General features: G+C 38.2%; 1 protein-coding gene across 1 annotated transcript in view; it reads left to right on the top strand.

Annotated features, from left to right (window-relative positions):
- Window positions 1–14107: 14107 nt before the first annotated feature.
- The window catches only part of ARHGEF33 (Rho guanine nucleotide exchange factor (GEF) 33), a 44719-nt gene continuing 37039 nt past the window's right edge, over window positions 14108–21787 (top strand). The window contains exons 1-2 of the mRNA XM_012653805.1: window positions 14108–14132; window positions 15563–15612. Of these exons, the coding sequence (XP_012509259.1) occupies window positions 14108–14132; window positions 15563–15612 (75 nt within the window). The remainder of the gene's footprint in view (window positions 14133–15562; window positions 15613–21787) is intronic.

The following is a 21787-nucleotide window of genomic DNA, read 5'->3' as shown; positions in this document are numbered from 1 at the left end:
ACTTCAAAGCTCAGATTGTCCATCTCCACCCGCTTAGATAGGACATTAAACCCCTTTGTTCTCTCTCTCAGTCAGGATTTCCTTCTGCCAGTTCTTTCTCCCTTAGTGTCTACCTCTAGGACTATTGATTATCAGATTTTTAGATGAGAGAACAATATAATCAATTAATTATTAATAATTCATTAACTGGAGAGGATTATGTGCTAAACAGTTAACATTGCCAGTGTTTGGGCAGGTTTATTTTCTCTGTTAACAAACTTTTATTGAGCTTCTATTCTATGTAAAAAGAGTATAGCTAGGTACCAGGGATACTAATAGATGGAAAAAACTCTTTTCTCAAGAGGTTTATACTCAACTTAAAAAATGAGATAATTTACATAGATATGTAACAATAGAAAATCTTGGTTTGAGTTCCAGTTGAGTTCTACAGTTATTCCAAGAAGGAAGGATAATTTCCATTTTTTCTTTTTTTTTCTTTTTATTTTCCAGTCTAGTACACTTCTACCCAGATAATTTCCTATTGGATAGAAGGGGGAAAATTTCAGAGAGGGAATGGGCCTGAGTTAGACTTTGCAGAATGAGTAAGGATGTGATAATTGGAGCAGGGTGAGGAGGGCAGACCAAGCATCAGGGAAAGGGAGAGACAAAGTAGGAATGCATAGAAAAATTAGCTGGGCGTGATGGCATGTGTCTATAGTCCCAACTACCCAGGAGGCTGATGCAGGAGGATTGCTTGAGTCCAGGAATTTAAGGTTGCATGAGCTACGATCACACCACCAAACTGTAGCCCAGGTGACAGACCAAGACCCTGTCTCAAAAAAAAAAAAATTGATAATGCAAGCAGTGGATAAGCCTGAGGGTGCTGGAATATTTCCTATATATTGGAAATAAGGTTGGAGAGAAGGCCAGGGACATTGTGAAGGACCTTGAGATTTGTATTTTGTTTTATAAAGGAGGAAAAGAAACATCTACCAAAGTTTTTTTTTTTTTTTTGCGGGAGCAAAAAAATGATCTAAGTGATATTTATTTATTTAGAGATAGGGTCTCACTGTGCCCAGGCTGGTGTCGAATCCCTGAGCTGCAGCTATCCTCCTGCCTCTGCTTCCCAGAAAGCTAGGATTACAGGCGTGAGCCACCGCGCCCAGACAATCTAAGTGATATTTAAAGGAAAGTAATCTAGTGGCAGTGAAAAGGGCTGGTAAACTAATTAGGATGCTCTTATACATGTTTAGGCACAAAGCAGTCAGCGTTAAACCAAAGAGATGACAACAAAAAGGGAAGGAAAAAATTGAAGAAACCTTATAAATGAAGACTCGCAAGGATTTCACAACTAGTGGAGTGTAGGATAAGAGGAGATCATTCCAAGGTCTTGAGCCTGGGTCAATGGTGGTGTTAGTGACAGAGCCAGGAAAATCTGAAGGGGGAGCCTGCATGGTTTAAAGATGACCAATGTGATTTAAACAGGTTGAGTTTGAGGTGATCATAGAACAGCCAAGGGAAAAAATTCACTGGAAGGAAATGTAAGTGCAATCAGGAATATTCATTTGCAGAAAAAAAGATCAGGAAAAAAACCAGTTTTTTTTCCTTGCCTTAAAATAAAGACCTGAATACTAGAAAATATTTAAAACCGCATAGTGAAAGAACTAAGGATTCATAAGTTGTGAACTGTTTAGCATAATTTCAACACTGTGTGGTACAGTGTTGATATCTTTTTAGATTGAACAAAAGAACAGTTACGGAAGGCCCTGGGGACTGGAGGGCTGGGGTAGGGAGCTCACTGGTTGCTATATCACCATGTCACCAGGTTGCTGAGTGATATTTGGAGCCATGCTATTAAATTTTAGCTTCAGCGTTTCAGAGCTATAAGGACTTTGAAAGCCTCTTCACACTACAGATGAGGAAATGGAAGCCCAGAGAGGGTGCCTGGCTTCCCTACAGCCCCACAGTGAGTAAGATGTCAGGGTTGGATCTTAGTCTACTATTCTTCCCAGTCCCAGACCCTGTGGGCCAGCAGGTGCACTACCTTCCTGACTCACAGGGGAGCATTTTTTACTTAGTTCTGTAGAGGGAAGCCTGATGAAAATGTCCATAGATTGCATTATCAAAAGGCAAAATGGACGGCCTCTGAAAACATTAAATACATAGCAGGTGTAGCAGATGTAGGCAGCAAATGATGTGGGGCAGCGGTATGTGCCCTATTAGGTCAACTTACCTTCAGGTAAAGGAATAATTTTCCCGTGCCATCAGAACAAGATGAAATGAGTATAATATACATAGAGAATGATTTCCTTATAGCATGGTTAAGCTGTCCCAGAATAGATTTCAAGTGAGGTTGTTCAGTGTCTTTCTTTATATACTTTTAAAAGTTCTGAAGAACAGAATTGCTATCCAACTATCTGGGCCACAGAAGAAGTATGTAATTCAGTTTAGAGGCAGGAGGACAGAGCACTTTTCTATTCTATTTTTTATGAACTTATCCCTCCCATCCAAGTGCTGACCAGGCCCGACCCTGCTTAGCTTCCAAGATCAGATGAGATCTGGCACGTTCAGGGTGGTATGGCTGTAGACTTTTATTAACTTATTCCTGTCCCAACTTGTTCCAAAAAATGAAATTAAAATAATGCAACAAAAGATTTAGGAATCACAATATAGCTTCTTAGCAAAACCAGCCCCAGTGTGTTCTGACTTCTTTATGGAATGTCTCTAGCCCTTTTCTCCTTGTTCCAAACTTATCAGGTGTGGTAAAAATTTACTCTTTGGCTGGGTTCAGTCTGCCTTAGCTCTAAGGAGGGCATGTATGAAATAAGCTGAAATTATAAAGGAAATAACCAAACTAATGACGAATTACACTTTTCATTGATCAACAAATATGTGTACTATTTCCCATTTTTAGGTTTCTACTGCTGGACTCTGTGATAATAATGGGTTGTAAGGTGATCCTTGCATTAGTGAGAGGAGATGACAGTTGAAGAGAATGACCAAGGCAGGCTTCATGAAGGGGATGGGACATGAGCTGCCCATTGAAGATTGACTAGGACTTGGGTTGGCAGAGAGCAGACGTTTTCGGTAGGGTACCTGTGGGGCAGATCCTCAGGTAGGAATGCATAAGGCCTTTGAGTGGACTAGGGACAATGTGGTTTTGGTGGCAAGAGAACATCTCTGAACGCTGTCAAGGGTGCGTCGGCCATGGGCTATTGTTCTAACTGAGGTCATCAGTTTTCAAGGTTTGTCTCTGATTTCCAGCTTGTGGAGTCTTTGCTCATTGGGAGTCCTTGTTCACTGGGAAGTAGTGGGAAATTACAGTCTCGCTGAAGATTGGATTTTACTATATTCTCCTTTCTAGCTGTTCTAAAAGCGCCAAAGGCAGATCCAAATTGGATGTCATTTAGTCTGAACTATGAAAAAAATTCTCCCAGGAGAGGCAACAGTAACCTGGTTTCCCCTCTCACCTAAAATAGGCTTTGGTGACTGATGATCTATTTCACAAAGTACTACTAACTCAGCCACCTTTCAGATCTGGGGAGTCCTGCAACTGTCTCTGCTTCAGCAGAAGGAATATTTCCTGAGGACTAAGGATTTTCCACGTTCATATACTGTTTTGCAAATTAGGACCATCCCTAGGGCTGGAGAGCACTTTCCCTGGAGGCCAGGGCTCTTTCCTTCCGCAAATCTCCCAGGAGCCTCTCTTGTCCTTCACTGTCTCTCCTCCCTTCCAACCAGGGCTCACCGAGCGAAAGTACAGTGACAGTCACTTTATTTCTCTTTAAGTAGATATTTACCTTGTACTGGGGATCTCTGCCTCTTGCACAGAGCATCTCCAAGAGGCTCTTAACTTCCACTCAGAGGAATCCAGGGAGAGAGTGTGTTTGAAAGCTTGAGATTAAAGAGAGTCAACCAGAATAAGAAGAGAGATGGGGCACATCTTCCTGACCAGATCCACAGCCCATGAGACATTCAGGCTCCCAGAATCTGGTTCTGACGCACTGATGTATGCCAAGCAATAAAATGAGTCAGAAGAGCCCCGGGAAGTAATGCGATCTGAAACTTTTGATAAATTTTGATGTTTTGAATGAGGCATTTTTAAACTTAAAATAATTATCTCTGGCCAATGGTTTGTTGTGTGTGTGATAGCATGCTGGCATTCTTTTTTTTTTTTTTTTTTTCACTCTTTTGCCCAGGCTAGAGTGCCGTGGCGTCATCCTAGCTCACAGTAACCTCAAACTCCTGGGCTCAAGCGATCCTCCTGCCTCAGCCTCCCGAGTAGCTGGGACTACAGGCATGCGCCACCATGCCCGGCTAGTTTTTTCTATATATTTTTAGTTGTCCGATTAATTTCTTTCTATTTTTAGTAGAGACAGGGTCTCGTTCTTGCTCAGGCTGGTTTCAAACTCCTGAACTCAAACAATCCGCCCGCCTCGGCCTCCCAGAGAGCTAGGATTACAGGCGTGAGCCACCACGCCTGGCCCTGGCATTCTTTTTTTCCTGATTGATGTTGACACTTATCAATGCCACCAAATTACCCTATCCTGATTGGTTTTAGGTGAACAACATCAAAAATTAATGTGCCAGTGGAGTGAGGGTGGGAGGATCTCTGATATTCCATTTTCTGATGTACAGAACCTTCCATGTGCTTCCAAGCTATGGAATTGCCCTTTCTCTATGCTTCGCTCCTGTTCCCACTTATTCTAGGCACTTCAGAGTTGCTGGCAGCAATGCAGCATCAGTAGAGTTGGCTTTGGTGTGGGTCCTTTCATTAGGAAATCCTGCTCTCTCTTGAGTCTTCTCTTCTTGGTGGGCACAGGGGATATATTTCTGCCAGTGCAACTTTGCTTGATTGAATAAAATAGGGATTTTTTCCGCATAAAAGTCATCTCCAGGCCAAATTCTTTCCATATTTGCCACTAATTCTTTATTGCTGATGCAAGTTGTGGTACAAAGCATGTTTCTCTGGTAGTTTACTAGATGAGAATTCAGGTCACTTGCACAAACATTTGTTGAGAGCATGCTCAGAATGGTGCTAGGAGCTAGGGATAGAAAAATGAATAAAACACCCTCTCTGTTCCTTGGTTGCTTGGTGTGGTGAGGGAAGTAGTACTCAGGCAGTTAACTAAGGATGTGGTGATGGCTTGTGACCTGGTTCGATGGCAGGAGCCATCTAGTTGCATCTATATTCGAGAAAAGGTCAAGTAAGAGGCTGACTTGAGGACTAGGCACCATTTTCAAAATAAGGACATTTATTGTTTGGGATATCTAGTGACAGAGTCCTATTTTAATTCTTTAACTTATTGCCTTTGCTACTTTAAATTGCTATGTATTCAAGGATAATTTTTTTGGAAGTGGGTATGAAAGGTTACATTACCTCTGAAGTATCTTGATTTTAAACACCTGTGTACCTACATATTGTGAGATTTGTCTTATCTCCTCATCATTTTGCTTCTTAGGGTCACAGTGTACTCTTTGTTTGCTTATATTATATTGATTAATGAATTATATTAATAACTGTATAAGCATCAAGACATTTCTATATTCTAGAAAAAAACTCTGCTGATCATAGTGTTTTATTTTTGTTTTCTGACATTTTATTTAGAATATAAGTATATTTATTTATTTACTTAGGCTATCCTTGAATAAATTTGTTATCAGAACCGCCTCAAATATTGGATTTCTCCATTTACATATGTTCTATGCTCTGGTACAGATAAAATGACAAGTCATTGTTATTTATAGAACCTTCCTGTGATATTATCCTGAGTTGTTTCTTATTTGGGATGTGGGTATTTGATCCTCCCTTTCAATATCTTCTATAGATATTTGTTCTAGTTAAGAATATTTCTATCACTTTTAAAACAAATTTCAATAATTAAGTTTTCCTGGAAAATTATCCATTTCATCCAGCTCTGAAAAATTGCTGGCAATAAATTGCACGTAGAGTTTAACAAATAGTATTTCACATCCATTGAATTGGTGGTTACATCCCGCTTTTTAGTCCTACTTTGTATTCTTTCTCTTTCTCTCAATCTCTTTCTCTGATCAGACTTGCCAAAACTTTTTTCCTTTTATCAATCCATTCAATCTGCTTATTCAGTTAGCTGTCAGAGCCCAGGTAGGAAGTGATACCTTTGTTTATGACAATAAAAGTGTTTCCTTATGTTACAGTGCTTTAGAATACTGTGGCACGGAGCAGTTTATTTAAAGATATAGTGTAATAGAAAGACGAATGTTCATACTTGGAACTACTTCCTGTGTAACTTTGGGCAAATAATTGTTGTGAGCTGTGGTTTCCTTCCATATAAAATGAACGGAACGTGTGCTCTGTCTACTGCACAGCATTGCTGCAGCGGTCAAGGGAGATAACGTGTGTGAGAGTGCTTTCAAACCGAGGACGCATGTACAAACAAGGTGTTACTGCCACAAAACAATGTTGCCTTTGAGCTTTAGAGAAAAAAAAAAAACAGTCCTTATCATAGTTTTTAGGCATTTTTCTACAAACACAAAGATCCTATAGACTCTCATTTATGAAAATGTTTGCAGGATTTGTCCTAATGAATTACTTTAGTTTCAGAGGAAAGTATTTCCTCGTCACCCTCCCCCCAACATAGAAAGTTCTCATTCTACTAAATTAAAAATGTGCACTAAAGACCCATTCAATAAAGGACACTGAAATGGAAATTAACTCAAGTGTGCTTCCAATTAATTTCAATTCCCCAAAGTGCCAAACTTTCTTTTTCTGTCACAGCAGTAATTGGAAAGTAATAGACAATCTTACGTTTTTGTGGTCTTGTGTGTGTATGTGGGGAGGAGGGTATACATTCTAGGTCAGTCTGGGGGAGGGTCAGGAGATTTTTCAGTGTTCTTTAGGTTTCTATTAACTTCATTATTTTAAACATTAAAAAAATTAATTTCACAAAAATCTGGCTGTAACTTCTTAGATAAATGTTTCAACATTCCTATTTCTCTATATCAATAATTATAGAACCTTTGTTTTTAAAGAGCAGAAATTGATTTTAAAAGCAAATCTTAGCCAGGCATGGTGGCATGCGCCTGTAGACCCAGCTATTTGGGAGGCTGAGGCCAGAAGATAGCTTGAGCCCAGGAGTTCATGACCACCCTGGGCTATACAGCAAGACCCTGTCTCTAAAAAAAAGAAGAAAAAGGAAATACATTCTTCCTCCAAAGCTGTAGTATGCGAAATGTGAATCAGACAAGAACACAGGGACTCTGGTTGAAGGGAAGGAGAGGGAGGGTCCAGGACATCACCAGCTTGGGAGCTTCCTGCCTGCACCCAAGACATACGAAAGCCTGAGGGCTTCAAAAATACAAACTAAAAACCATTGCTCTATGTAACGATCAGGCATGATTTAGAGACCAACAGGCTCTTTGTAAAAGCTTAACAGTATTTTCCCAAGGATCTGCCAAGGCCTAGATGGGTGTTATTAGAGGCTAATTGTAGAGATGGAAAGAAATAAAGGTTAGGGAGGAGTAGAAGCCCTATTAACGTTGTGAGAGGAATGTTAGCATCTGATGGTTATTTAATCAAAGGTAGGCACTGATTTAAGGGCTAGCAAGGGCAGAGTAAAGAATTACTAGGCTCAGAGTGAGAGAGATTCCCAGTACAAAATGAAGAGCAGACTACAAGTGAGATCTCAAAGGGAGTTTCATAATCACAAGACTTTTTCCAGAATAAGTCATATTACTTTTCTACGCAATCCTGTTGTTATTTTCCCTTTTAAAATGTACTTTTCAATATATATTACTCATTAATATGATCATATTCTTCAACCTAGAAGTTCCCTTCTGGAAACTTAGACTAAGAAAAAATGTCCTAAATATGAGAAAAAAGAGGACTATATTCCTTTAATAATATTCATTTATTATAGTGAAAAACAGGAAACTATCCTAATAATAATTGGGGGAGGGAAAGAAAACAATGACACATTTCCTCAAGCAACTATTTTTCAGTAATTAAATGTAACAATTGTGAAACTATTTGGAGAAAGCCAGGAGTAGTAAAAAGACCAGTTCTGAAATCGCACAGACCTGCCTGAGTAGCAATTCTGGCTCCTTCTGCCATTTCTTAGTCCACAGTCCTGGGCATATTATTACCTCATTTTCCCATGCCTCAATATTTTCATTTATAAAATGGGCATAATGATACATCCTCAATAGGATCAATGTGAGGATTTAATTAAATGAAACAATATAAATAAAATATAAAGCATAGCGTTTGGCACATAGCAGCTGTTCGATATATGTTAATTCCCTCTTCACCATTGCTTATATAGCACATAGTAAAATGCTTGTGCTCTATCAACAGATTTGATAAATTTAAGGAAGTACATGGTGTTCTAGGAAAATATAAATGACAAAATTAAGTAGAAAAGTTGACTAGACCAAGTTCTTTTGAAGAAATTGAAAAGGCTTTAAAGATTTGTCTACATTTTTAAAAAGGCACCAGGACCAAATGGTTTCATATCATGTTCTATTATCTTTTAAAGAACAGATAATTCTAATGTAATTGAAATTTTTCTAGATTACAGAAAAAGATAAAAAAAAAAACTCCTCTATGTCACATCATTGTGGGTAGCATAACCTTAAATGACAAAATAAAACAGAATAAAAAATAAAAAACAATATACCCTCCACATATCAAAATCACTTATGAATACAGATGCAAAAACCATCGAAACATTAACCAATAGAAGCCAGCAGTGCATCAAAAGAACTATATCCTATGACTAAGCATACATTCCAGCCATCTAAGGATGATCAACATCAGGGAATTACCAAAATCCTTTGTGACAATAAATTAAAGGAGAAAAACCCTATCCTGTAAATAGCTGCTTAAAGCTCTGATAAAATCCAGTATCCATTTCTAATAAAAATTCTAGTAAAATAGGACTAAAAGAAAACTTCATTTACCAAAGACAGAAAACATCATTCTTTTTTTTTTGAGACAGAGTCTTACTCTGTTGCCCGGGCTAGAGTGCCATGGCATCAGCCTAGCTCACAGCAACCTCAAACTCCCGGGCTCAAGCGATCCTCCTGCCTAAGCCTCCCAAGTAGCTAGGACTACAGGCATGCACCACCATGTCCGGCTAATTTTTTATATATATATTTTTTAGTTGTCCAGCTAATTTCTTTATATTTTTTTAGTAGAGACGGGGTCTTGCTGTTGCTCAGGCTGGTCTGGAACTCCTGAGCTCAAATGATCCGCTGGCCTCAGCCTCCCAGAGTGCTAGGATTACAGGCATGAGCCACCATGCCTGTCCAAAAACATCATTCTAAATGGCTCTAAAGCCATTCACATTGAAATCAGAAAATGAATAATGATGTCGACTGTCACCATTGCTAGTAAAAATTATTCTGCAAGCTCTAGCAAATTCAGTAAGATGGGGCAATAAAAAACTGCTATAAATATTGGAAAATAAGGACACAAATAACCTAGAAAATAAAGAAATTCTCATTTAAAAAATTTTTCCTAATTAATAAAGGAATTTGTTACAGTGGCTGAATACAAAATAAATACACAAAAAAGAGAGGCTACAAAAACCAGCTAGAAATGGAAATGGGGAAAATGCCATTCACAATAGCAATAAAACTATAAAATACTTTAAGAATAAATTGTACAAAACAGTACAGAATCTTTAAGAAGAAAACTGACTATAAAATCTAATATAAAATCTGATTCAACCACCTGAAGCAAGATCCAAACAAATGAAAAGAGCTATATTGTTCCTGGATGATAAGATTTCATGTAAGAAAAATGTAAATTCTCCCAAATTAATATATACATCTACTGCAATTCCAATGAAAATCTTTATTTTTTTGTAACAGGTAAAATGACCTTGCAGTTCATTTGTTAATATGGAAAAATAAATGTCAGGAAAACCAAATTATAAAAAGAATAATAGTTGGCTTGCCTTTCAAATATTTTTAAAACACTGAAAAATATCTATAATCTGTGATTTTAGAATAGGAATAGGTAGATAGATCAGAATGGAATAGAGAGCCCATAATATACACAGGAATTTAATATATGACAAAAATCGATATTTAAATTCCATGAAGGAAGAGGATGGTTTATTTGATAACCAGGGCAGGTATAAGTGGCTATACATCTGGAATATATGGAAGTTGAATATTTTCTTATTCCACAAGTAAAAACAAATTTCAGATGAATTAAACACTTTTAAAAATGAGAAAAACCTTACAAGAAAATTTAAGGAAACATATATATATAACCTCAGCATTGTAGAGAGCTTTTAAACCAACTCAAGAAACCTAGAAGCAAATAAGGAAAAAGATCTATTTGACTTCATAAATTTTAAAATGTTTCAATAACAAAAATGACCACAAAGGCTGGGCGCAGTGTCTCATGCCTGTAATCCTAGCACTCTGGGAGGCCGAGGCAGGCAGATTGTTTGAGCTCAGGAGCTCGAAACCAGCCTGAGCAAAAGCGAGACCCCGTCTCTACTAAAATTAGAAAGAAATTAATCGGGCAACTAAAAATATATAGAAAAAATTAGCTGGGCATGGTGGCGCATGCCTGTAGTCCCAGCTACTCGGGAGGCTGAGGCAGAAGGATTGCTTGAGCCCAGGAGTTTGAAGTTGCTGTGAGCTAGGATAATGCCATGGCACTCTAGCCCGGGCAACACAATGAGACTCTGTCTCAAAAAAAAAAAAAAAAAAAAATGACCACAAAGTCAAAAGACAAAAAGATACACAGGGAAAATATTGCATATGACAAATAAATAGTTAATATCTATTATATAGAAACTTTTACTAATTGATAAGGAAAAGGCAGATGACCTGGTAGAAAAATAGGCAAATCAGCGGAAGAGTTAATGTATAGAGAAACAAATCTAGATATTTGGTAAGTATATTTAGAGATCTTAGCAGCACTAGAAATCAGCAAAATAACTATGGAATATCACTTGTCACCCACCTGACTGAGAAGAACTAAAAAGTATTAATATCCACTATTGGCTCTGGGATGCAGGAGAAAAAGTACTCATGCAATGCGCTTGGGGAAAATGAGAATAATTATAGCCTTTTTGGAAAGCAGCCTAGCTATGTCTATGAAAAATCCCATGTAAATGAAAGCACCAATATGTAAGGCTCTATATACCAAGAAGTTTGTAGTGACATTATTTGCAGTGGCAAAATAATGGAAATAAAAGAAATGCTCATCAAAAGAGGAATGATCAACCCACTTCGTTTGTACCATGGAATATTATGCAGCCATTAAAAATAATTTCTTAGAGATTCTTTTGTAGTTCATAAGCGTGATGATTGGGTTTTCACACTCATGTGTGAGATGTGTCTCCTTCAAACCTTGTTACAATGTCGGCACATTACCCGTCTGATGCGAAGTTAGAAAAAATAATAATCATTTCTTAGATCTATACTAATTAACTTGGAGAGATTGCCATGATGTATTAAGTAAAAGAGGTAATATGCAGAGAAGTATAGTATGAACCTACAATGACAGCCCTATTGCATATGTGTATATTCTGTATGTATGCTTGCATGTGATTATGTAAGGATGGAGAAAGGAATGGAAGAATACCAGAGATTGTTATCTAAGTTGGGATTAGGGAAGAGCAGTTTGTACCCTCTGCTCAAACGGCCATAATAAAAACAGCGTGAATAATAATAATAATCCAATTTTAAAAGAAAAATGCTTATGCTATAACTTAGGTGGAATAGTTAGGTATAAAGTTTTAGGTAGGCTCTGTTAACAATTATGTAGAACATTCCAGAGAAAAAAGATTGACAGGCAATACAAACAAATGATCATGATAGTTCTTTAAGTAGAGGCATTATAGTTCTTTTTTCCCCCCTCTATACTTTCCAAATTTTTTCTAATGTAGCTTTGTTGCTTTTGTAATTAACTAAATAAAATAGAATTTCTAACTTACTTTCTATCAGTCACATATCTTTTTTTATGTCTTGAAATCAGTGGCCATGTGTATGTATCTGAATTTGAAGATGTCCTAGCTCTGCAAATATGTAAATTTTCATTTTACCTATGATATATGGATTTTTTTGCTTGTTTTCAATTAGTTATAGATTAGATAGCTAAATCCCTGGGAATAAATTATCCATAAAACCGTAAAAATAAGGCTTTACCTATTTCAAGACTTTTTTCCCCAAACAGTAAAAGAATTCACTTCTAATAATAGTTTTCAAAGCTGTGTGGCTTTGGGCAAGTCATTTCACTTCCCTTCTCTAGGCCTTGGTTTTTTCGCCTATTAATGAAAAAGTGTAATGAAATAATTTTCTCAGGGCTTTTTTGGCTCTAATGTTCTATGATTTAATTATATTCATCATGGAATGCATTATTTATTTGATAAATATTAATAAGTTTCTCAAATAAATTAACAATTGCTAAGGAGAAGAACGTCTTCATCTTAGTAAAGCTTATATCAGCTATGAAAAGAGATTAAGATAGCTGGGGAAGATGCCCTATCCTGACATAACTTTCATGCTCACGTGAAATGTGTGTAAGAGTTCAAATAGCATAGGGCCTTTCTTTACATTCCTCATTTATAGCTATGTAGCTGTTCCCCAATGCCTTGTCATCCATGTGTACTCTCCTACCTTTGCTAATTTATTATTTTGTTTCATAGACCTCAGGATGTGAATGAAAAGTCTTAAGTCAACTTTCTTCAGGTACAATTTACATAGGATAAAATGCACCCAGTTAAAATATACATTTGATGAGTTTGAACAAATGTATGCTCTCATATACCACCACCACAATTAAGCAATAGAACCTTTCTATCATCCGCAAAAGATCCCTGTACCTCTTCCCGGTTATCCCTCCACCTCCTGCTCTCGGCAACTGCTGATCTGCATTTTGTCGCCACAGATTAGATTTGTCTTTTCTAGAGTGGTGAACAAAATTTGAACTTGTGTTTTCTTCATCTTGGATAGTGCTATCATCTCTGTATTGTTTCAATCAGATTTCTTAATTGCAAGCAACAGAAAACAACTCTGGCTGATTTAAACAGCAAAGGAATTTGTTGAAAGGAGATGAGTAGCTCATAAAATTGCTGGGAGACTGGAGAATCCACTTTGGGATTATGGCCAGCAACAGTGCCGCGAATCATATAGCAGTACAATAGTTCTGGTGAGGAAAGCACCACAAACAGCAGCTTGATTTTCCTCAACTCTCTGTACCAGATATTGGTTACCACCACTATCCTTGCTACTGCTGCTTGTCTTAACAACTCTATCTCTTAGAAAGTAGAAAGAATTTCAAGTATATCTGAAATCTTTTGCAACTTCCAGTGTCAATTGAGGTGGGCACATCTGACTGGTACGGATCTCCTAGGTCATGTGTCTATCATGCCTCAGCTGCAAGGGAGGCTAAGAGAACCTGGCACTTTTAGCCTCTGTAGTGCCTCTATAGAGACATCTGATCAAGCCTTGTAAGGCAGGGGAATTCTCCAAACATAGGAAAGTGTTAAATTGCTGGATGGTTAAAAAGAGGGCCGGTGTCTGCAACACAGATTGTGTGTGTGCTTGTTACGATAGCACTCTGACCTTTCAGCTTCATGTCTAATGGTCACTACAGCCAGGCCACATTTGACAAGCATCTCCTGGGTGAAAAAGAAGTCTACCAGATGCTGAAAGTAGGGACAAGGCCATCAATGAACTTTCTGTTTAACAAAATAGAAACAGGTGTACTGACCTTCATACTTGCTCAAGTTTTTTCTTCTTAAGATAATTTCCCTAAACTATAACCCGCTAATAAAATCAATGCATCCAAATAAAGAATGTAGTGTATTTTAAAACTACCACACATTTACATAATGAATTTCATATTTATTCACAAAATGATATTTATCCTTAAGCTAAATTTTACTCAACTTAGTGTTTTTACTCTTCTGGAAAAAAAAATTGCATAAACCACAAGCTGTGTTCATTTCAATTTTTTTAAGTTGACACATAAAGTAAGTCCAGTTTCTTCTCCAGTCCTACCTGCTGTCCCTTACTCTTGATTTCAATTGACAGGTGCGGGGAAGAGGTGGTGGCCTGAGCCGGGACAATGGTGATGCAATGTTGAAGAATAGACTGGAGGGAAGAAGCAACAGGCACCATGGAAAAAACCAAAACAAAGCAAGGTCAGATTTTTCCTCTGTCTTGCTTTAGGGCTCAGGATTCAAGGAATGTAGGTTTTAGTCTTGTCTTGCCACTGTCTCAAAACATGACCATATGTTAACTTGACTATTCTCATTTCCCTATCATCAGATAATGACCATGACAAACACAGGTTTGGCAATGGAAAATAAGAAATGCTCTGTCTGTATAATTTTATCAGAGTTGCTATCTTATTTTTCTTATGAATAACTTTAGGATTGTCTAAGAACAATATGCTGAGTAAGGCCAAGACACAGATTCAACTAATAGACATCTAGCACCTTCTAGGCTAGTCTAGAAGCATAAGTGCCTTGTTTTATAATCTTACCATATAGAAGCAACCATGTAGAAGTAGGTTCTGTCATTACCTCCAATCTACAGAGGAAGAAACAATCATAGAGCAGTCAGGCTACAACTCCAAAGTGTCAAACTTAGGTCTGGGATCCTGGTCTTTGTTCCCAAATCCTGGTTCTTGCAGTTATACCAGGCTGTTGGGACATAGTATAAAATTGGATAAATAATCTTTACTCAAGGTTGTGCAAGGAGTTTTGGTAATCTCAAATCATCTGGATTTTATAGGGGTAGCCGTCTGTGTGTATAAGGTCTGGGATGAGGTTATATATTATTTACGAACTTAACACACAGTGTCTGGTTCCTCTAAGGAGGGGTTTCCTGTACCAGTGTGTCTTGGGAGAACAGTATACACATCCACACAACCGAATGTACATTCTTGTTTTCTCTGTAGGTTGTAAATATTAATAGCTTTTATAACCTACTACTTCCTTTATGTTTGTCCTGTGTTTCCCAGTCTCTAGTGTGGACAATTCTGTTTTCTTCTGCCTGCCTCCTTTCCCAGAACCTTTCCATTGACGGTTCCCTTCCATCAGCCCTCTTGCGCAGGAGGACAGCAAGATTCCCTTAGCTGATCCTGGCTGTGACAGTAGGGCAGAGTTCAGAAGTTTGACAAATATCAGAGGTAGGAGAAGTAAAGGACACTTTTTGCAGTCCTCCTGAGATCAACAGTGCCCGGCGAATAGCCACCTTCCTGACTGTAGAACTGTCCCCTCAGGTGAACTTCAGTCAGCCTCAAGAACATGAGGGAGACACTTCCTGTGCATTCCCTTCTGGCTATTTAATGGCCACCAATCATTTGGTTTGGTTGAGAAACTTCCCTCCTGTGGTAGAACATGGTTTACTACAAGAGTATGTCAGGTAGATATGGCTTGGTCATTACGACGTGTGAATATAAAAACCACCTGTACCAGCTTAATTTCTGTTGTTCTTGAATCACTGGTTTCTTGTCACACAGGCACAGTTAGTGGATCCTATAATTTCCCTTATTCTCTGAATGTATCTGAAGAGGATAGGGAAAGAATGAGTCGTGCTGATTGAACAAAGCTCTTTCTCCCTACAGGAGAGAATGAACATATGCCGGTGAATAATCCTTCCACACAGATTTACCAGGTAAAGACAAGTGGATTGTTTTGAATGCTCCCATGTGCAATAGTGACGACTGTCTTTTATGTACAGAGATTTTTAGCAGTCACAGGTGCTTCTGCGTACATTGTTGCATTTGTTCTCTTAACAAGACTGTGATATAGGCAGGGCAGAGGGTACCACCACTCACATTGTACTTTTGAGAGGACTGATTATTGAAGGACAAGTTATCCAGTTTATAAAATGCAGAACTACCACCCCCACCTCAACCCTTCTTTTCTTGCTTGTTGCCACCGTCACTATGGCCATTATACTGCACAATAATATTTCCAGCAGAGAGGAGGAGAGAGCAAGACCTGTTTTTCTTAGTTTCTCAATTCTTAGGGAGAATTGGGAATTGAAAATGGGTTAACATTGCAAATGTTCAAATATAGTTATAACAAAAATTTTAAGCTACTTTCAAATAATGGGAATAATTTAATTTACAAGGAAGATCAAAGTTCTGCAAAAAATCTTTGCAATGAGAGTCATATCAGGCTGCTTTGGCTCTCTAAATAGTATTTATTCAGCTGCTATCTCCCAACTATAAACTTAAAGTAAATCTCTGTTCTTAAAAATCATAGAAGTTTATTCTGACATAATTTGTAATTTAAAGCAGCTTGCTAGGGAAACCCATGCTCCTCTCTAGACTTTAGGCAGCGTTATCTGGAGTACGTGAGAAGAAAGAACTAACTGACAGGGCTTGGTGGCAGTTGGGAGAAAGAGTGCTTTCAAAGTTGGCTCTAAGGTTTTCAGCCCTGGTAACTAGGAAAAAGAGTGGCCTCCCAATCAGAAATATAGGAGTCCAGAGGCAGACAGTTTAGGGGAAATGCCATTTAGATTGTTGAGTTAAAGTGAAAGTAAAGTGAAAATAAGTAGTTACCAGAAATATCATTCAAGAGATCATTGCTGTGAGCCCAATTAGGGAAAACCAGCGTAGAAGAATTATGAAAACTTTTTTTTAACCGTACTGCTCCTAGACTCAGACCAGCTGTGGGATGGGGTAGTGGAAACAGCTTCATTTCAATTGAACGCATACTGATCCGAGCAGTTACTATGCGCAAAGTCTACTGGTTGGCCTAATGGGAGATTCAACAGATGAAACAGACATTCTCATTGATTTTAAGTGTCTACAACCTGAAACACATGTAATAAATAACTTACACAGGTAGGCTGTTGAAAGAATTACAGCAGAGGCATTGATAAAATTCTGTGGTGGAGGGATGAATTAGTATTGACTGGAGGATTTGAACCAGGTACTTAAGGACAAGTGAATCATTTGACAAGTGGATATGGGGAAGGTTATTTCAGGCAGAGAGACCAACTTGAACAAAGGCCTGGAAGCAGGAGTGGATCTTTACTCAGCACCGATGTGTTGCCTCACTGGCCCAAGACCTCCAATGCTTTCCCTGCCCCCCTCCCTTCTGTTCACATCTGACCTGTATGTGGCCTTTGAATGAACATGGGTACCTCTTTAAACTCAGGTATGATTTAAAGTCTATTATAGGTTTTATGTAGGTCACTCCCTGAATGTTAGCTAAATATAGCTGCAATGGGGGTGGCCTCATTATCTTATTGTATCACAAATCCAAGTACATCTGATCGCAGTGGAACACATGAAGCAATGGAAAAGTGAAGTTGGTCTATATGACCTCTGGGATGCTATTATAACTCCATCCTTGTTTTAAAAGAACACTTCCTAAGCCCCAGTCTGTCTACTCCAAGCAACGTTTAAACAAAAGAAGAAGAAGAAAGAGGAGAAGTAAAGAAAGAAGACAAGGAAGAGAGAGAAGGGAAGTGAGGAGGAGTTAACTATAATAGAATATAATCAATACTAGGAGGGAGGGTATCTGAAGCAAAATATGAAATTTCAGCAATTCTCTATCTCCTTATTTTATTTTCTTGACAGATACCATCCCTACCTGACCTTATCATTTATATCAACTTGTTTCTTTTTTTTATTGTCTGGCTCCTCATCTAGAATGTAAGCTCTAAGGGCAGGAATTTAGTGCATTTTACTCTCTGTTGTATTCTCAGCATAAAGTACAGTGCCTGGCATATTATACATATTCAATAAATATTAGCTGAATGAATGAATGAATATATAGAAATTGTGTATATTGCTTTGAGCCAAAAGGTCTCATGCAGTTGTTCAATTTGGTGCCAAACAGTGTTGGGAAATTGGCTGGTTCTTTGGGAAAGAAAGAAGCTTTTCTCACTTTATGCCCTAATCAAAACAAACTCCAAAGTGGATTAAAGGGTTAAATATTTAAAAAGCCAAACCATAAAACTTTAGAATAAGTGAATATTTATTTTGCTTCTGATATTAAATATCTTTCTAAGTAAAAAAGCACTGGAAGAAATCACAAAGAAAGGAGTTTGAGGGCTCACCTATATTACAATTTAAAATTTTTCCAACATAAAAATATTATAGACAAATTCAAAGGAAAATAATAAAATTGGAAAGATACTTACAAACAAATATACTGAAGGTTTAAGGACAAATAAATAATTCATAAAAATCAATAAAAATGGAAACTTCCAAAATCCCAGTAGAAAATGGGCAAAGAACACAAACAATTTACCCAAAGTAAAATTACAGATGACTAATAAACAGAAGAAAAGGTTGAAATTCGAAGAAGCAATGATTAAAATAAGAGTATTATATTTTGACTACCTAATTAGCAAATAACAAGATAATAATATTTAGTTCTGGTGAGTGTGTGTAATTGGTAGAAACTTTTAGGAAAATTATTAGTTGAAAGGTAGCAAATGTTAAAATGTTCGATCCGTCATTGGCTCCCTGGTCTATACCCTGTGGATGGACTTGACCCCCTCGGTGACAGTAAGGTGCAGTCACACACATCAGGTCATGAACATCAACAAGGGAATGAGCACTACTATCTCTCTGGGTAAAATTACCACCAGAACAGGTGAATCAGCAGTAGGATATACCTACTACTCCTTGGGTTTGCGGGCTCAGTATATTCCCTTTTATTTGAACCCACTTTTACTTCCTTTTTCTCTTATTCTTTGTCCATCGCACATATCCCTTTCAAAGTCATTGAATCAGATCTCTTTTCCAGAGTCAGGTGTTATTGTTTCCCCCTTGATTACTTAATTTTGCATATGGATTATCACAATTATAACCTCATCAATATCCCATTATTAATTAGGGGATTCCATAATTAAGGCAACAGATGTGGTAACTGCACAATTTAGTGCTAACCCAACATTCACACTAATGATTTGAACCCTGTGTTTTAGGCTCACTTGTAGCCTTAGCCATGTAAACACTGCAGTTTCCTCCATTTCTATTACTCAAGTGTCATATATCTTATTATTCAAGATGATTTTTTCTAAATCCACTAACTTAGGACATTGCATATCATATATATAACCTATTATTATAACTTTTCAAATCCTCTGGTCAAACATATTTTGTATAATTATTATTATTTTTTTTGAGACAGAGTCTCACTCTGTTGCCCAGGCTAGAGTGCCATGGCGTCAGCCTAGCTCACAGCAACCTCAAACTCCTGGGCTCAAGCGATCCTTCTGCTTCAGCCTCCCGAGTAGCTGGGACTACAGGCATGCGCCACCATGCCCGGCTAATTTTTTCTATATATTTTTAGTTGTCCAGCTAATTTCTTTCTATTTTCAGTAGAGACGGGGTCTTGCTCTTGCTCAGGCTGGTCTTGAACTCCTGAGCTCAAACAATCTGCCTGCCTCGGCCTTCCAGAGTGCTAGGATTACAGGTGTGAGCCATCGCACCCGGCCTATAATTATTAATGAATTGAATATATTGCCTCCTTGCAATATGGTAGATTTCTCTTTGGGTGAAACATTACCTAACATCTTTGACTCCCAGTAATTTTATATTTAGGGATTTATCCTAAGGAAATAATCTGAAATATGTACAATACTTTAAATAAAAAACTATATGATAGCATTATTTCTAATATTAAAACGTTACAACACAAATTTTCAACAAGAGTAAATGCGTAGGTAAATTCTGGCACATTCATAGCATAGAATATTATGTAGCCATTAAAAACAGGCACTTAGAGCCAGATACAGTGGCTTGCATCTGTAATCCCAGCTACTCAGGAGGCTGAGACAGGAGGATTGCTTGAGGCCAAGAATTTGAGGCTGCAGTGAGCTATGATTGTACCATTACACTCCAGTCTGGGCAACAGAGTGCGATTCCGACTCTAAAAAAAAAAACAAAAAAAACCCATTTAGAAAAATGTTAAAGGCTATGGAAAAGGGCTTATTAGACTCTTAGGGGGGAAATAAAGGAGAGGCAGAATCAAGATCTATCTGCAGTGTGATTTCAACCATATAAGTATGCATATAACAAAATAGAAGGGAATATGAATGTTAGTGGTCATACTTAAGTAATGGGATTTAGAGTGATTCTCTATTTTCTTCTTTATTTTTCTCTATAGCAAAAATAATTTTAGAAAATACGTTATGTGCCAAAAGGCCCTCTAATTGAAAAACTATGGGAACCAGTCCTACAGTAATAGGTTTCATTGTCAAAACTGCCATTGAAAGTTTTCTAGGACTTGTTAAGTCCTGGTTGAGCTTCAGTTTCGTTTTGTCATTGAGGAATGCTTCTAACACCAGAGGAGTTAATTCTTCTTGGCATGTGGTGCATCCAGGGATTGATGAGATAAATTTTCCACACACCAGGCTTCATACCAGCTTCCATAAGGCCCCGTAAGAATGGCTTTAAGGGTCAGCTGCCGCAGGGAGTATAGGGAATGGATTGAGGAAATTTACTCACAACATTCAAATTACTTGCTGCTCACTTTTTCTTTTAAATCATTGCATTTCTGGGAATCAACAAAAGAAACCTAAAATTGAAAGATGGAAATTGGCAGAATTATGTTGCTTTTGTGGTGACCCTAGTTTAGGGGGAAGCCAGAGCAGTTACCTTGGCATCCTTGCCATCACGTGTGTGCTACTTCCAAACACTTGGGCTTTTGCTCTTCTGGAGTTGTAGGAATTTGGCATGCCTTGTGGAGGTTTCCCAAACCTTGACATTTATGACTTTACAGAGTTCCCGAGGCATGTGCCCAGTCCCCTGAAATTGCCTCATAGTAGCCTCCTGACCTTGGTAATGTGGCAGAAAGGAAGGGGAAGTCTGTGTAAAACACAAGTTGGAATTTGTGAAAATTAAGTTTGAGGCCTCAGGGAACTTTTGTTGGAAAAAAAAATTGGAAGACACTGACTAAAATTCATCTTACGAAGAGCTAAGAAGCCAAGAAAGGAAAGAAAATTGAGAAACAGAGATTAGGAGCAGGAACTAGGAAGAATTCGGACTCCTCTCCCGTATTCCTTTGAGCCTAAGATGCCCTCTGTGGTACCGTAGGCTTCGAAGTACAAGTCTTCCCTGAACCTACCTCCAGTGGGAGCCCGCCTCCAGCGGCAGGATGGAGGAATCATAACCTCTCTAGATCAGCTTCATGAAAAAATCAACGAGATGAGGAACGTGTTCAACTCGCTGGAGAACAAGGTAGACACCCATTTATAATCCTTGGGGTGGGTGTGGGCTGTCAAATAAGAAAGCTGAAGAGAGAGCAAAGATGTTAAGACCATGTCTTCAGAGTATTTTTTATTCACAAGGGAGCGGTCAGGTTGATATTGGAAAACCAGTCTGTAGTGGCTAAAGATATTAAGAGCCCTGAGCTTAAAAGTGACATGTTGTCTCAGGTGTGTGACTGCACAATGGCTTCCCCTCCCTGGCTGGTCAGTGGCTGTGAAGCTGTTTACAAAGCCATAGTGTTACTTCAGGGGCAGGTATCCAAGGGGCTCAAAGTAATATACAGGGAGGAAAGGGGCAGACAGCTCAAAATAGTTCCAGAATTCCCAGAGTCCCTGTGTAACCTGGCTGTTAGGGAAAAATTCAATGGTTTTTCATTTTTTGAGAGCTGGGGTTCTGCAGGTGAGGAAAGGTCCCCTGGGACTCTTGCTACTACCTTTTGTCTTCTGGGGAAGACTCCACGCATCCACCTCCAGGAGCAGTGATAATGAAACCTATTTCTGTTGGATAGTGGTTCCCGTTTTTTAATCCAAGCAGGAAACCTAAGAGAATATCAGGGCACTGGAATGAATGTCAGGTTTATTTCCTTCAGTTTTAAAACTCACATGTATT

Source organism: Propithecus coquereli, unplaced genomic scaffold (assembly GCF_000956105.1).
Source record: "Propithecus coquereli isolate 6110/MARCELLA unplaced genomic scaffold, Pcoq_1.0 Scaffold43, whole genome shotgun sequence".
Lineage (NCBI taxonomy): Eukaryota > Metazoa > Chordata > Mammalia > Primates > Indriidae > Propithecus > Propithecus coquereli.
This window is presented reverse-complemented; position numbering and strand designations above follow the sequence as displayed.